General features: G+C 39.2%; 1 protein-coding gene across 3 annotated transcripts in view; it reads right to left on the bottom strand.

The window, feature by feature from the left end:
• The window catches only part of LOC148045175 (CD109 antigen-like), an 83,191-nt gene that overhangs the window by 39,668 nt on the left and 29,188 nt on the right, over window positions 1-14,335 (bottom strand). For all 3 annotated transcript variants that reach the window (XM_087718865.1, XM_087718864.1, XM_087718863.1), the window contains 10 exons: window positions 14,018-14,057; window positions 13,365-13,446; window positions 10,941-11,034; window positions 8,857-8,980; window positions 8,153-8,262; window positions 6,434-6,661; window positions 5,609-5,710; window positions 5,455-5,517; window positions 2,497-2,673; window positions 1,106-1,258 (listed from right to left, as the gene is read on the bottom strand). In XM_087718865.1, the coding sequence (XP_087574991.1) occupies window positions 1,106-1,258; window positions 2,497-2,673; window positions 5,455-5,517; window positions 5,609-5,710; window positions 6,434-6,661; window positions 8,153-8,262; window positions 8,857-8,980; window positions 10,941-11,034; window positions 13,365-13,446; window positions 14,018-14,057 (1,173 nt within the window). The remainder of the gene's footprint in view (window positions 1-1,105; window positions 1,259-2,496; window positions 2,674-5,454; window positions 5,518-5,608; window positions 5,711-6,433; window positions 6,662-8,152; window positions 8,263-8,856; window positions 8,981-10,940; window positions 11,035-13,364; window positions 13,447-14,017; window positions 14,058-14,335) is intronic.

The raw sequence follows: 14,335 nt of genomic DNA, 5'->3' as shown, positions 1-14,335 counted from the left end.
CATATGAAAGAAATCTTCAGGACACAATTAATTCATTATGACCTTTCTCTGAAAAGAGTTGTTTGATGGAAGCCTAGTAATGGAGTTGTTAGTTGCTTGTGTAGCTTCCTTGCTGCATAAGGAAGTAATTTACTAATTAAAATTTTGAACCAGGGCAGTGAAGAATGACACCAAAGATTGAGCTATAATTGGCCATCAGTTTTACCATCAGCATGCAACGTCTTGAAAATATCTAAAGACATTTTATTTCTTTTTCATCATTCATTAAGAGTTCACTGATAATTTGTAAATGCATACGAACTCATTACATTTGTTTTTAGTTTCTATTATTTCTTTTGCTACGAATGTTCTACTTTAACAAAAATGAGAATTACATATCCTAATAAATTCCTTCTTAACTGCATGCTTATCAGAGAATGAAGTAAATAAATGCAAACATGTTTTGATGTAAAATATAATGTTACTCAGATTACCAGAGAATGAAGTTTACTACTAAACTGATTAACATTAATGCATATTAACTATTTTATAGTTTCAATTTGTTTCAACATTTTAAGGAAACAAGTCACAATAAAGCACTTCTAAACCAAGGGTGTCAAAATAGATTTTATTCCAGGGTTGTGTTTGACCTTGGGAGGAGGGGGCATGGCCGGGGGGGGGGTGGGGTGGCCAGCTCGACATCACTCATGTCGGGGGCACCTGTGATGGTCCGAGTACTCTGCCAGCAATAACGGTCTCTCGAACTCTGTTTTGGCTGTGATGGCCTCCTGCAACTTTCTGCCAGAGAAAAAGAGCTTGGGAGTACTGCCCGTGGACCTCATGAGTTCCATTTTCACCCGCGATGGCATCCTACAACCCTCTGCCAGCAAAAACAGAGCTTGGGAGGGCTACACGCAGCCCTCCCAAGCTCTGTTTTCGCTGGCAGAGGCACTACAGGCCAGACCTTTGCTGTTTCTAGGATAGCCAGTTCAGAGGTCTCGGTTTCTATTTTAATTTATAGCAAGTAAAAGTAAGTCACTATCTTAAAATCTAAGCACCCTGGAATTTAACACTTCTGTTCTAAACCAATGCACTCTTGCAAAAGAAAAAAGAAAAAGTAACTTACAGCATCCTCTGTGATATCATGTCTTTTTCCCAACAAATTTATACTTTTGTCAATAACTAAAAGTCCAACAGAGGTTTGGGGTTCTGTCACTTTGATTTTGAGGGTGATGTCTTCAGCAGGTCCAGCTTTACTTTTACTCCAATGCATGTTAATCTGGGGAAGATCAAATATTATATTTTTGAAATAGATTTACCTATGATGCAATTGAACAAGTCCCAAAATTGGGCCTCCTCCGGGTGCCGTCGACCGGACAATGCTGGTTGGCGGCTCCCCGAATGAGGGCCTTCTCTGTAGCTGCGCCGGCCTTATGGAACGAGCTACCCGCAGAGATCCGGACCCTTACCACTCTCCTGGCCTTCTGTAAAGCAACCAAGACCTGGCTGTTCCGGCAGTCCTGGGGCTGTTGATTAAAATCCAGCCCCACTTGATTGAATGGATGATGTCTTATTTTAAATAACTGTATTTTTAATATTTTTATGTTTTACTTTTGTTGTGAGCTGCCCAGAGTCCCTAGAGAGTCGGCGGCATACAAATCTTATTAAAGTTGCAAAAGTTGCAAAATTGTAAGAGCCACACCAGATGCAGAAATGGGATAACAACACTATACACACTTTCTGAGAAAGATCTCTGGAACTCAGTGGTTCTACTTCTGAGTGGAAGATAATACTTTTTTTCTGATAAATAGAAGTATAAATTAAAAAGATTTGAGGCCCGTGTGTTAGAGAAAGCATTATATTATGTCTATGTGTATCATTCTCCCTAAAATCTTTTCACTCACACACACACAGCTTCTGAATATTTTCTCATGGGGGACAAAGAGTAGCTCAGAATGATCATCTGGATTGTTGAAGAGTAGAGAGGATTTTTAAAAATCGACTACTTTGAACATAAAATAGGACACCTGAAGAAAGAGAACAATAACAAGAGAGCAGACAAGGAATGTAAGAGACTGGAGGTCACATGTTAAAACTAGGAAAAGAAAAGGGGAGAACAGATGGAGGACAAGACAAAGAAATTTGTTCCAGCAGTCAACTGGCCACTTGATACTCTAGGGCAGTGTTTCTCAACCTTAGCGACTTTAAGTCCTGTGGACGTCAACTCCCAGAACCCCCCAGCCAGTCAGGCACTTAGTTAATTATCTATTATGTCAGGGGAACTTGGTTTCAAGGTTTATGCTAGTTACAGATTTAGAAGAAAATACTTTCTTTAACAAGCTTTAAATAGCTTTCAGTATTGTCTTAATCTAACTACCCTCCTTCTACTGGTATGCATCTTGTAAGATACCAAAGTCCATCTCTGGAGCACTGATGTAACTCTATGGTCTATTAACACAGCTGGTTTGTAAAATTCCACCTCTCCATTTATTATGAAAGGAAGGCTGGTACATTTACCTGATTTTTTAAAGTCAGATGAACACGAAAATGTAGAGCATCATTTATTATTTCCCCGTTATCATGCACATAGAAGACAATTATGCAAGCCATAGGAGCCCAAGAATTTTCTGGAATTAAACTTAATTTTGTGGTGTTCTTTTTCCCTGCATCCACAATTTGACCTCTGGACATCACCTATGAGTTAAAAATAATAATTACCACACCTAAAACATATGAAACCCTTATAAAAATAATATGAATGGTTTCTAATCCAAACATCACTTTTTAAAAAGAAATATATACAAGATTACTCTGTCTGGGAAAGGACAGGATCAGATATAATATTTAATTTGAAATTAAAGCTTTCATCGGTTGATAATATCAACTCCGAGACAAATTTGAGTTTATGAAACTTTTTCTCAAACAACACAAAATTATAGTCCAAAATGTTTCTTTAATCAGTGATACAAGTTTAGTTTAAGGAAGTATCTTTAATCAGAGATACAAGGGAGTATTAAATATTTTATTTTTAAAAAATGTTTTAATGTGTAGTTTTTATATATTAGAACTATATTTTCCACCTAATCAGATCAACTCTGATGTAAAGAACTGTATGTTTAACTGTGGATCATTCTCTTCCTAGCTGTAAGTACTACATTAATCTATTTACCAATTCTTTAAATTATATTAAAAGGTTATAAAATGTAACTACTAGTCGATTACATTCAGATATTAGCAATGAAGGCCTAAGCAGAATTGTTGAGAAGTAAAACTTACTAAATTCACAAGCATAAATATGCAATCTAAGTTTCAGGATTTGAAACTGATTTAGCAATAGCAGTTAGCAATAGCAGTTAGACTTATATACTGCTTCATAGGGCTTTCAGCCCTCTCTAAGCGGTTTACAGAGTCAGCATATCGCCCCCACAGTCTGGGTCCTCATTTTACCCACCTCGGAAGGATGGAAGGCTGACTCAACCTTGAGCCGGTGAGATTCGAACAGCCGAACTGCTGAACTGCATCAGCTGAAGTAGCCTGCAGTGCTGCACTCTAACCACTGCACCACCTCGGCTCATCCAACAATCATATTTTTTCCAAAGAAAATAACTATACTTTCACAAAATGTATTTTGTATGTATTTGTTAACTATGTCAGATGAATTAATCTAAGTCTTTAACTGCAGCATAATTACTATTATTTGACTTCTCTTTGGCAAGATGGGCTTGAAATGAATGAATGAATGAATGAATGAATGAATGAATGAATGAATGAACAAACAAACGAATGAATAAATAAATAAATAAAAATCATCCCTAGTTGAATGATGATATGTAAAGAAATTGAACAATCAATATTTTATTTTAAAGTTCCCTTTTTTAACATTAGTTACAAAAATTCTTTATTTTTAATTCTTTATTTAATTGTTGCTATTTTTTACATTGTTTTGGGACACATAGACAGATTGGATATTGACAGGTAATCAATTTTGTAAAGATTTCTAGACAATTTTACTCCTTCAAACAAATCCTCTCTATGCCAATTTCTCAATTCCCAATCTCCCTAAAAGTATTTGTGTGAGTGAACCGATGATCGTTATATCAACAATCCAAATAACAACACAGGTTGCAACTATAATTCTCTACGTAATTTTTCTACTCTTTAGAGCCGAGGTGGCGCAGTGGTTAAATGCAGCACTGCAGGCTACTTCAGCTGACTGCAGTTCTGCAGTTCGGCTGTTCAAATCTCACTGGCTCAGGGTTGACTCAGCCTTCCATCCTTCCGAGGTGGGTAAAATGAGGACCCGGATTGTTGTTGGGGGCAATATGCTGACTCTGTAAACCGCTTAGAGAGGGCTGAAAGCCCTATGAAGCGGTATATAAGTCTAACTGCTATTGCTATTTGTATTTTGAGAAAAAGTAGACATTCAGCTCTTCTATTTTAGCCTTTCCTTGTTGTTCCAAGGCAGTGATGCTGAAGTGATGTTCCAAGGCAGTGTTTTAAGGCAGTGTTCTAAGATATTGACACATGCACACCAGAAAATGAACTTCCGGTTTCTAGCGTGCACATGTGCGCCAGCTAGCTAGTCTTCTGGTTACTCCTGTGCACGTGCTTGTGACAATCAGCATGCCAGCATACATGTTCACACTGGAAAATGGAAGACTAGCTCTTCCAGTTTTCAGCACTGCCTCATGCATGAAGGCCAGTGGATCGTCATGTGTGCATGGCCGCCAGAAACCCAGAAGAGAACGGGTGATGCCGCACATGCCAGGCAACATGGCTGCACTTCAGGCACACGTGCCATAGGTTCACCATCATGGTTCTAAACAGTGGTGGGTTTCAAATTTTTTTGGAACCTACTCTGTGGGTGTGGCCTCCTTTGTGGGAGTGGCTTGCCAGCCATGTGTTTTCTCTCTCTCTCTCTCTCTTTCCTTCCTTTTGTCTCTCTGTCCCTTTTTTCTTTTTATCTCTCACTCTTTTTCTTTCTTTTTTTCTGTTTTTATTTATTTATTTCTTCCTTTCTTTCTCTTTCTCTCTCTCTCTCTGTGTCAGTCTGTCTGTCTCTGTGTGTGTGTGGAGGGGGGCAGTGGTGGGTTTCAAAAAATTTTGGAACCTCTTCTGTAGGTGTGGCCTGCTTTCCGGGTCCACTGGTGGAACCACTTCTAACCGGTTCGGTAGATTTGACGAACCGGTTCTACCGAATAGGTGCGAACTGGTAGGAACCCACCTCTGGTTCTAAAGTAACTGAAGTCTAATGATATGCTTCAATTCTTAGAGGGCAGCTGAAAATCAGTCCCCCTCGAAGAAACAGCCTATCGCTTTTTTTGCCTTTCTTTACCTATTTATTCCTTTGCCCTTCATTTTTCTCCTTGACTATACCTTATCTACACACCAAGCAAAAAAAGAACAAGGTCCTCAGCTAAGGAAGGATACGCTCGGAATTATTTTGCAAAAATTAAAAAAATAATTGTTATCTACCATATAGTTGATCTCTTTCAATGGTATGGTGCTCTGAACGCTGAGTTCCAAAGGTATCCCAGCCTAGGAAAAATAAAAGAGGCCTTGAGTGAAAACACCAATCGTAATGTAATAAGAGTTCTTTACTTTAAAAACTATTGATAGAAGCAATTACTTTTGAATCCTTGCTTGTTTTTCTGATCTGAAGGTAAGACAAACTGGGTGAGTGGAACACATCGTGTATCTTTATGGAACTCTCACACTCCAGAAATTCAGCCTATTAAAAAAAGAAAGGCAAAAAAAAGAGATGGATTTTGCTAACAGCACAGCTAGAGTACAAGCATTTGCCCTGTTCAAATTACATCTAGTCCTCGACTTACGACCACAATTGAGCTCAAAATTTCTGTTGTTCAGTGAGACATTTGTTAAGTGAGTTTTGCTCCATTTTATGACCTTTCTTGGCACAGTTGTTAAGTGAATCACCACAGTTAAGTTAGTAACACCGTTAAGTGAAATCTGGCTTCCCCACTGACTTGTCAGAAGGTCGCAAAAGGTGATTGCAACAGCCGTTAGGTGCAAAAAATGGGTATACGTCACTTTTTTCAGTGCCGTTGTAACTTTGAATGGGTCACTAAATGGACTGTTGTAAATTGAGGTACTCTTTAATGCAGTTTAGATTACAAATGAGCCATAGCAAACCACGGCACTCTCCTCCCCACCTATTTGCCCCATCAACTTTGGGAAAGTTCAAACCCAAACCACAATTCTTAAAAAGAGTTTTTATCTAATGGGAAACTGGTTTCATAACAACAGCAATAGAAAAAACTTTCCTTCTTTCTTTCTTGTATTCTATTGCAATTATTACGAAACATACATATCTGATAAGTAGCAAGATACATTTGAGGAAGAAGACAGGCATTAAACAAGTTTCCATATTGAAATTATTTTCACTGGCCAGTAAAAGTTTTCCTTTAGACAAAATGACAGGAAAGGAATATACCTTAATACGCAAAGCTCTTGTATTGGCTGAAACTGGAAGCTCAATCTGAATAATCCCATCTTCTGGAACAGGATAATAATGTAGCTCATCATCTGTGTTGTTTCTATGTAATTCGTTTTTATAGTCATGTATCTGATAAGAATTTTTTAACTCTGTGACCATGATTGTGACATTATTCTTTTGTTCAACAGAGGTTAGTGGCTGATTATCAGTTCTTCTTACATTCAGCTGAAAACAAATTAAACTTTAGACACACAAAATTATTTAAAACAATAGTAACTGTTATATACAGCATTTATTTGAAATGGTAATACTACCGTGTTTCCCCGAAAATAAGAAAGGGTCTTATTTTCTTTTGCCCCCACAAAATATGGCCTTGGGCTTATTATAGGGGGAGGGCTTATAGTTTTGGGGCTGCTGGGCAGCTGCTCCCTTGCGAACTGGCTCCCGAAGAGCCGGGCAAAGCCTCAGGGGCAAAGCAGCCATGAGGTGACCACGCTCACGAGCAACCGCCCAGCAAACCCCGTCTCCAGCCGGGCAGAGCACCATTCACTGACCTAGGGGGTATCCCTAAGGTGCAAGGTACGTGGAGCTCTGCCCGCTCCCCAGCTCCGGAAGCTTGGCACATTAGGGATACCTCCTAACTCAGTGCATGTAGCTCTGCCCGGCTGGAGCGGGGGGTTGCGCGAGCGCCTGGTGCGCCCCCACCGCACTCCAAGCATAACTTCTCCGGCTTCCAAACTCCAAAACTCGGCTGCCGAGTCTTCCAGCAGCGGTCCCTCTAGAAGTGCGCTCTATGGTTGTGGGCTGGCTGCCGGACAGTCTTCCGGACAGCAAGTCTTCCAGCAGCCAGTGCACAACCATAGATCCACTGCCGAGCCAGCCCACAACAATAGAGCGTAGTCCCAGAACGGGCGCTGCCGGAAGACGTGGCAGCAGCCCTCCAAAGTTTGGAAGCTAGTTATACTCGGAACATGGTGATGGTGGCAGCAGCGGGGCCGTGATGGCGGTGGTGGCAGCAGGATTGCGGCGGTGGTGGCTGTGGAGCTGCAGTGGCAGCGGGGCCGTGGCATCACCCTGGCCCAGCCCTGCAGGGAGAATTGGGCATGGTGAGGCTGGGAAGCACGTGAGCTGGAGGCAGAACAAGTGCTCGTGCAACCTCTCTTTCCAGCCGGGCAGAGCGCCACGTGGCTTAGCGCCTTTGGGATATTACTGGGTCGGTGAGTGGCGCTCTTCCCGGCTGGAAAGTGGTGTTGCCGGGCGGCTGCTCATAAGTGTGGTCACCTCATGGCAGCTTTGTTGTACTGCTGCGACAGCGCAACACTGCCGTTTGCCCCTGAGGCTGTGCCCGGCTCTTCGGGTGCTCGCTCGCAAGACAGCAACCACCTGGCAACCCCAAACCAATACCCCCCCCCCCGATAAAAAGGCCCAAGCAAAATTTGGGGAGGTCAAAAGAAAATAAGACCCTGTCTTATTTTCGGGAAAACACGGTATTATAGCCCACACTATACATATAGTCTCCAGGTGAACGTGTCAGATCGGGATGAAGATTTTTGGCCTCTTTAGTTTTGATTTGCAATTGAACATTTTGAGAAACAAAATGGATGCCTTAAGACTTGTAGCTTTTTAAGAACGTCATTCCATCTTTCTGATCCATCATTCATTCAGTCCATTTCTGAAATGATACTGAAAGAAGCAAAGTTACACAACGCTACTCACCATAGCAATGAAGTTCAGAGGCGGCTTCAAATATCTTGGATAATCAAAGAAGTCTAATGAATAATCATGTCGCTGTGGAAATACTGTAGCACTTGCATTTTGGGAGATTCCTATTATAACAATCAGAGATGTTTTTAAAAAATGATAGACACAGATTTGTTTGTTTTTAACTGAAGTAAAATAATTCGCACTTATTCTAAGTGACAACACTGTATGATTAGATTCATACAACATGCTAAAACAAAAAAACAAGTCACTTCATGTCTTCATGTAATATCCAAAGCTTTGTATTTTGTAGATGGTTTATAGTTTTGCATAGTAGTAGATGGTATGTCTTTATCCCAGTTTCCAGAACCTTTTAAATTATGAAATTTCGCTTCAAATGACCAGTGTTAGGTGATGGATTTTCACTTTTATTTGTTGAATAAAATAGGTAGAGTAAGCTTTTGCAAAGCCCATGAAATATCCTTCTCCAGCAAATAACAAAAAAGACCCTGTCCATAGCAATAAGCTATGGTAGCTACATTTGAACCACCATACCTCCAAATTTTAATTGCTAAGAAATATGAATGTGATTTAGTGACTGGGCTCATTGTGTGCTTGTGGGATTATGACTGTCCACTGTAAAAAGATACAGCTGGATTAAATAGACCTTTGATATGATCTCTTCCAATGTTCTATAAAAGCCACATTAAACCACATACCTGTAAGAGATTCTGTAACAACAGCTATAATTTCTATAGGTCCTGGATGCAATATATCCTCATCTCTGACAGCTATATATTTTATCTCTGGACTCTCCAGTGTGAAGTTCAAAGAACCATTAATCTGAGATCAGGAAAAATATATTGATTAATCCTATGTTATATTTGAAGCAATATAAACCAGAAATAATATTAAGATATAATATTTTTGTTACTGCATTTCACTGTGAAATCAAAACAATAAAATACCATGCTATTGTGGCCCAGCAGGAGCCGTTGGAGCTGCCACCAGACTCCGACAGCAAGGGGCCCTATGAGTCAGCTCTGGAGGACCCTGGACAGGGTTCCGACTCCGAGCAGGGCGCAGAGAGGCTGGTTGGCCACCAGGAGGCACCTGAGCCTTGGAGCAGTGGGGAGGAGACAAGAGAGTTGGTCCTGGATGGCCGGCAACGGAGGGCTAACAGGCGTAAAGAACAGTTACGCAGTTACAGGAGATAATTGAACTCAGCTGGTGGTAATTAGGCTCTTCTCAAGACTATAAAAGGAATGGCTTTCCACACGCTTGTCGCAGGAATCAACGTATTTATTAGAGCTGGAGAAACTATTGTGGCTAGCTTGGCAGGCTGGATTGCTGCCAACGTCTAATCTGTGCTGGATTGCTGCCAAGGTCTAGTCTGTGTGTTAATAAATCCTTGAAGTATCTTTGTCTTGGCGTACTTTGGTGTAGGAAGAGGCGGGTCAGAACACCATGCCAACATCTGAATCTGAGACTCAGTGGAAGAGAATATATGTAGCTCAGGGCTGAACTGTAGACTCCTTGGTACTGGTAGCAAAATGTCTGCAATCAAGCAACCAAGCTCAGAGACCACCAAGTACTTCACAGAATCTTAATCTGGGTACATTTTAGGTTGAAATGCATTCTAAGCACTATTAAAAAGGTAAAGGTTCCCCCGCACATGCGTGCTAGCTGTTTCCGGCTCTCTTTTTTTATGTATTATAAAGATGAGGTATCCCAAATCTATGGATGGATAAATGGATGGATGGATGGATGGATGGATGGATGGAGAGAGATAGATAGACAGACAGATAGACAGCCCTGATTCTCACACTAGCCAAAACATTTACAAGATCTGTTCTTGACCATAGAATATAAAAATGTTTTAAAATGGTCGAAAATGTCATGATATATTACATTTTATTTTTAATATTTTTCCATACACAAATTTATATGAACTGAGATATATCTGCACCACAATGTATCTAACTGTTAGTCTTCCTCGCTAAAGCTAAGTGGAAAAAGGCAAAAAAAGACCCAGAGATCTATTAACACTAATTCCTCTTTTGGTTTAGCTACAGTTTTACAAGATATTTGTGGAAAGAATAGCCGTGATAGCTGAAATGTTATAAACCTGATACAAAATTAAAATTAGGGGATTATTTTCAGTACTTCAATACTTCAATTTTTCCCAGTTATAATATTTTGTTGTAGTTAATCTCCACATTTACTACATACATTACTATTTTTTGGGGGGGTGGATCTCCTTTTAACACTTGTTTTAAGTGGGTAAGAAATCTTCGTCATTTTGAACTGGTTTGCTTAACCCATGGCAGTAATGACTAGGCACTTGGTTTAGCAAGTAATATTTAAATCTTGTTTTAAAAGTACTCAATTTTAGAAGGCAAATAAATATAAAATATCGTATTTCTAAAATTGATAAAGAAAAGAGAATCCTAATCCTTCACATATGCTTTTTCCTAAAACTCCTGCCAATAAGCTATCGCACAGGGCCTATGACCCAACTTCATTCCAAAACTCTGACATGCCACTGCATCTAGATATAGGTCAATTTTGAGACCAAAAAGCAAGAAATAGTAAACAATGCAAAAAGCTTTTTTAAAGTTGTTCTGATAAGGGTTTAAAGTGGTAGTATGAGGAAGAGAAAGAAGCTATTCTGGATCAGAAAACAGCAAGGAAAATAGAAAGACCACAGGAGAAATCACTAGAATATGTTGAGTGAGGGTGGGCCATGACGCACAATTTTCCTGAAACATAAGTATATTGTCAAGAACGGAGTATGGCTCACCTCCATTATTTTAGTTATCTTTCTGTTCTTTGTTCGAAACAAGGAGAAGAAATCAATAGTGACCTTTCCTTTCATTGGTTTTCCATATAAGTACCTGAAATGAATACCCAAAGCACCACAAAAAAGTATCAGTTGGAAATTGTTAGTTTCAATAGACAGACTGAAAACATATGATAACACATCATGTACTTATTAACCTGGACAGTTTATTTTGCAAACAGTGGTTTAATTTTTTTCTCTCATCTGTTTCCATTTGAACATCTCTTCAATAGCATCCAATCACAACTTTTTATCACCCTCTTTTCAATCAATGCAGTCTTTGCCTATATATTTGTTCTGCAATTTGATATTCATGGTTTCCTTTCCATATGACCAAACAGCTTCATTTTTAAACTATGCCCTTTCATTTCTTTAACTATGCCCTCTCACAGCAGTTTTTATTTTTTTTCCTGTTATACCCAAATATGTACAGGAGGACGTACATCTGTTTTCACTTATTTTGACAAACATTAATTCCTCCCAATAGACCACATATTACCGAACAACATAGTACCTTTAAAGCTGCTAGGGTTTGAACTTAAAAGATGCACAGCTTGATATACCTGCTCTAATTTTTCACCATAGATGGTTAACTTACAATCATTGACTCTATTTTCCTAACACACATCACATGCGGCTAGGATACCTGAGGGACACCCCCCCCCCTCTGCCCGATTACATCTGCCTTTCCCATTAGGTCCAGCAAAAGATCTATGTTGCAGGTGCTATCTGCAAAAGAGATTCATCTGGAGGAATCCAGAAGACCTTTTCTGTGAAGCCACCTGCCATGTGGAACATTGTTCCCCTGAGGTAAGACTTGACATCCATGACATCCTTCCGAAATTCCCTTAAAACACAGCTCTGACAGCAGATCTGGGGGTTTCAAGGCAGTATGATGAGATTGCTGCATTATATTAAACATAAATTTCCTCCACTGTCTTGTTATTAATATTGTTGATGATTTTTAACTTAGTTGTTTTAATATTTTGAGGTTATAATTGTTTTTATTGTAAGCAACCTAGAGCGACTTTACTATGAGATGAATAGCTATATAAATGTGATAGTTAAAGGAAACATTTTTTTCACTGCACATTCCTACATACCTATTAAGCAGATAATAATCACCAAGCAGGCACCATTCTCATCATTCTTCCTTCTCAATCACATCTTCTATAATTCGCTCATCTTGTCTTAGCCATCCATTCATATCGCCTATCAGAATAATATTCTCCCCTTGGAGACATTCATTCAGAGAATTATATCATTTTTCAAAAAAAAAAACCTAATTTCTAGCTTTTCTATCATTCAGTTCACTGAATAATAATATGAAATCATCATCAACATATGGATTCCTATTTTTATATGCAGTAAAAAACTGAAACATAGTAATTTCTGATATACACATACTTTTCATTCATTGTTAAACCCATACTTTCCCTTCCTGAATTCATCAATTCCACTCCATGCCATCAGTTCATTTCCATTCAGATTACCTGTATTACATTATTCCCTTTCTCCTTCCTCTTAATTTCACAAATATAGAACAATTTTTAATTAATTGGTTCATTAATTCTCTTTTACATTTATTCCTATTACATTACAACCACAATCTTCTATATAGGTTGCAGTTGTAAAATACAGAAGGCATAAACTAGGTTATCAGTCCTAAGTGTACCTGTGTCATAGGTGATTCTCTCTTTTCATAATCTGAATAATACTCATCAGGTGATGCCATTGTGCGCAAGTCAGAATCTTAATCTATAAAATACTGTGTCAGCCAGTATACTATTGCCCAAATTCGGTTCACCCACAAAACCGTGCTCGACTAAACCGCGCCCGACTAAACCGTGTCGCTGACGTCATCAACAGGGCGACAACAGTGCGGAGACAGAAGCACGCTGTAAACCCTAAACCTAAACCTAACCCCCCTAAACCTAATCCTAACCCTAACCCTTAACCTAACCCTAAACCTAACCCTTAACCTAACCCTAAACCTAATCCTAACCCTTAACCTAACCCTAAACCTAACCCTAACCCTTAACCTAACCCTTAATCTAACCCTTAACCTAACCCTAAACCTGACCCTTACCTTAAGTTGAATCGGCTTGCTTTCAAAGCGCTATTTAAAGCGCCCTTCTTTCTCTGTGCTGGCTGTTGTCGCCCTGTTGATGACGTCAGCGACGCGGTTTAATCGGGCACGGTTTAGTCGAGTGCGATTTTGACGGGTCATGCCCACATTCCATTAAGTAATTGTTTGTTTATTTCACAGAGATCATCATGCAACCTCACTGATATTCCAATTTAAATAAACCATCAGCACGTGTGTGTGTGTGTACTGAAACCTAGATATTGTTATCAATTCTATAATATTTACTTTTTACTTACTTTGCTGTGATAGTGCCATTCAACCTACTTTGCACAGAATAATACGTAGGTGTTGTTAAAGAAACTTCAAACTTTGGTGCCACTGAAAAAACCCAAAAGCATCGATTACACTTGATCTTAGCCAAAAGGCTGAGAAGCAATAACAATTAAAATTATCTAATGAAGAAACCGAAGCACCTAAAAGATTACGCTTGAGTGATCTTCTGCTATATATTTTTAATTCAAGGAAGACCTCACTGAATGAATGAATGAATGAATGAATGAATGAATGAATGAATGGATAGATCTCAGAATGATTTTTGGTTTGGCAAGCTGTAAAAGATAAATTTAACATTACAAACAAGTGGATACTCAAAGCTACATCTGACCTTGCTCATGCTAGAAGTTCATCATGATTACTTAAGTCCCACCCAGTGATTTCACTTTGTTTACTCTAAGAATTACTGTCAGGATTCAAGTTATTCAACTTTATGCTAAACAGTCTTGCAATCTGAGTATTATAATTTCCATGTTTTTTTTAAATGGTAAGTAATATTTTTGATTTCAGTTTTGTGGAAGAATCATTGCCTTCCTAAATTTAAAAATTTATTCACCTTCTGCCTTAAAATTTTTTATAAGAACCTATTTTTAAAGAGCAGAGGGTTATCACTTACCATATTCCATTACTGTAAATGATTGATAATAGGATTGATCCTATGGAAACACAAGCAAAAATAGAAGTTATATAATAGAAAAGCATGGCAAGGCCACACAGAGCAAAGAGTCCAAACGGAGCTTCAGAAGGTAAACTGACCAGCATGAATCAAATTGCTTCCTGCAAAGGCTCATGTGCCTTTGCTCCTCCTTTATGTCCTATGGGAGGGGCCAATCACCCCCAAGTCTTACTTCCAAGTCATCCCTTCTGTCTTAACTGTTCTTGTCTTCTGGCAGCTCTGCGCATACACGCAATGGGAACAAGGGGAGCGCCTTGC

This window comes from Thamnophis sirtalis, unplaced genomic scaffold (genome assembly GCF_051295495.1).
Source record: "Thamnophis sirtalis isolate CommonGarterSnake01/CBP01778 unplaced genomic scaffold, rThaSir2_p1.2 scaffold_6, whole genome shotgun sequence".
Lineage (NCBI taxonomy): Eukaryota > Metazoa > Chordata > Lepidosauria > Squamata > Natricidae > Thamnophis > Thamnophis sirtalis.
This window is presented reverse-complemented; position numbering and strand designations above follow the sequence as displayed.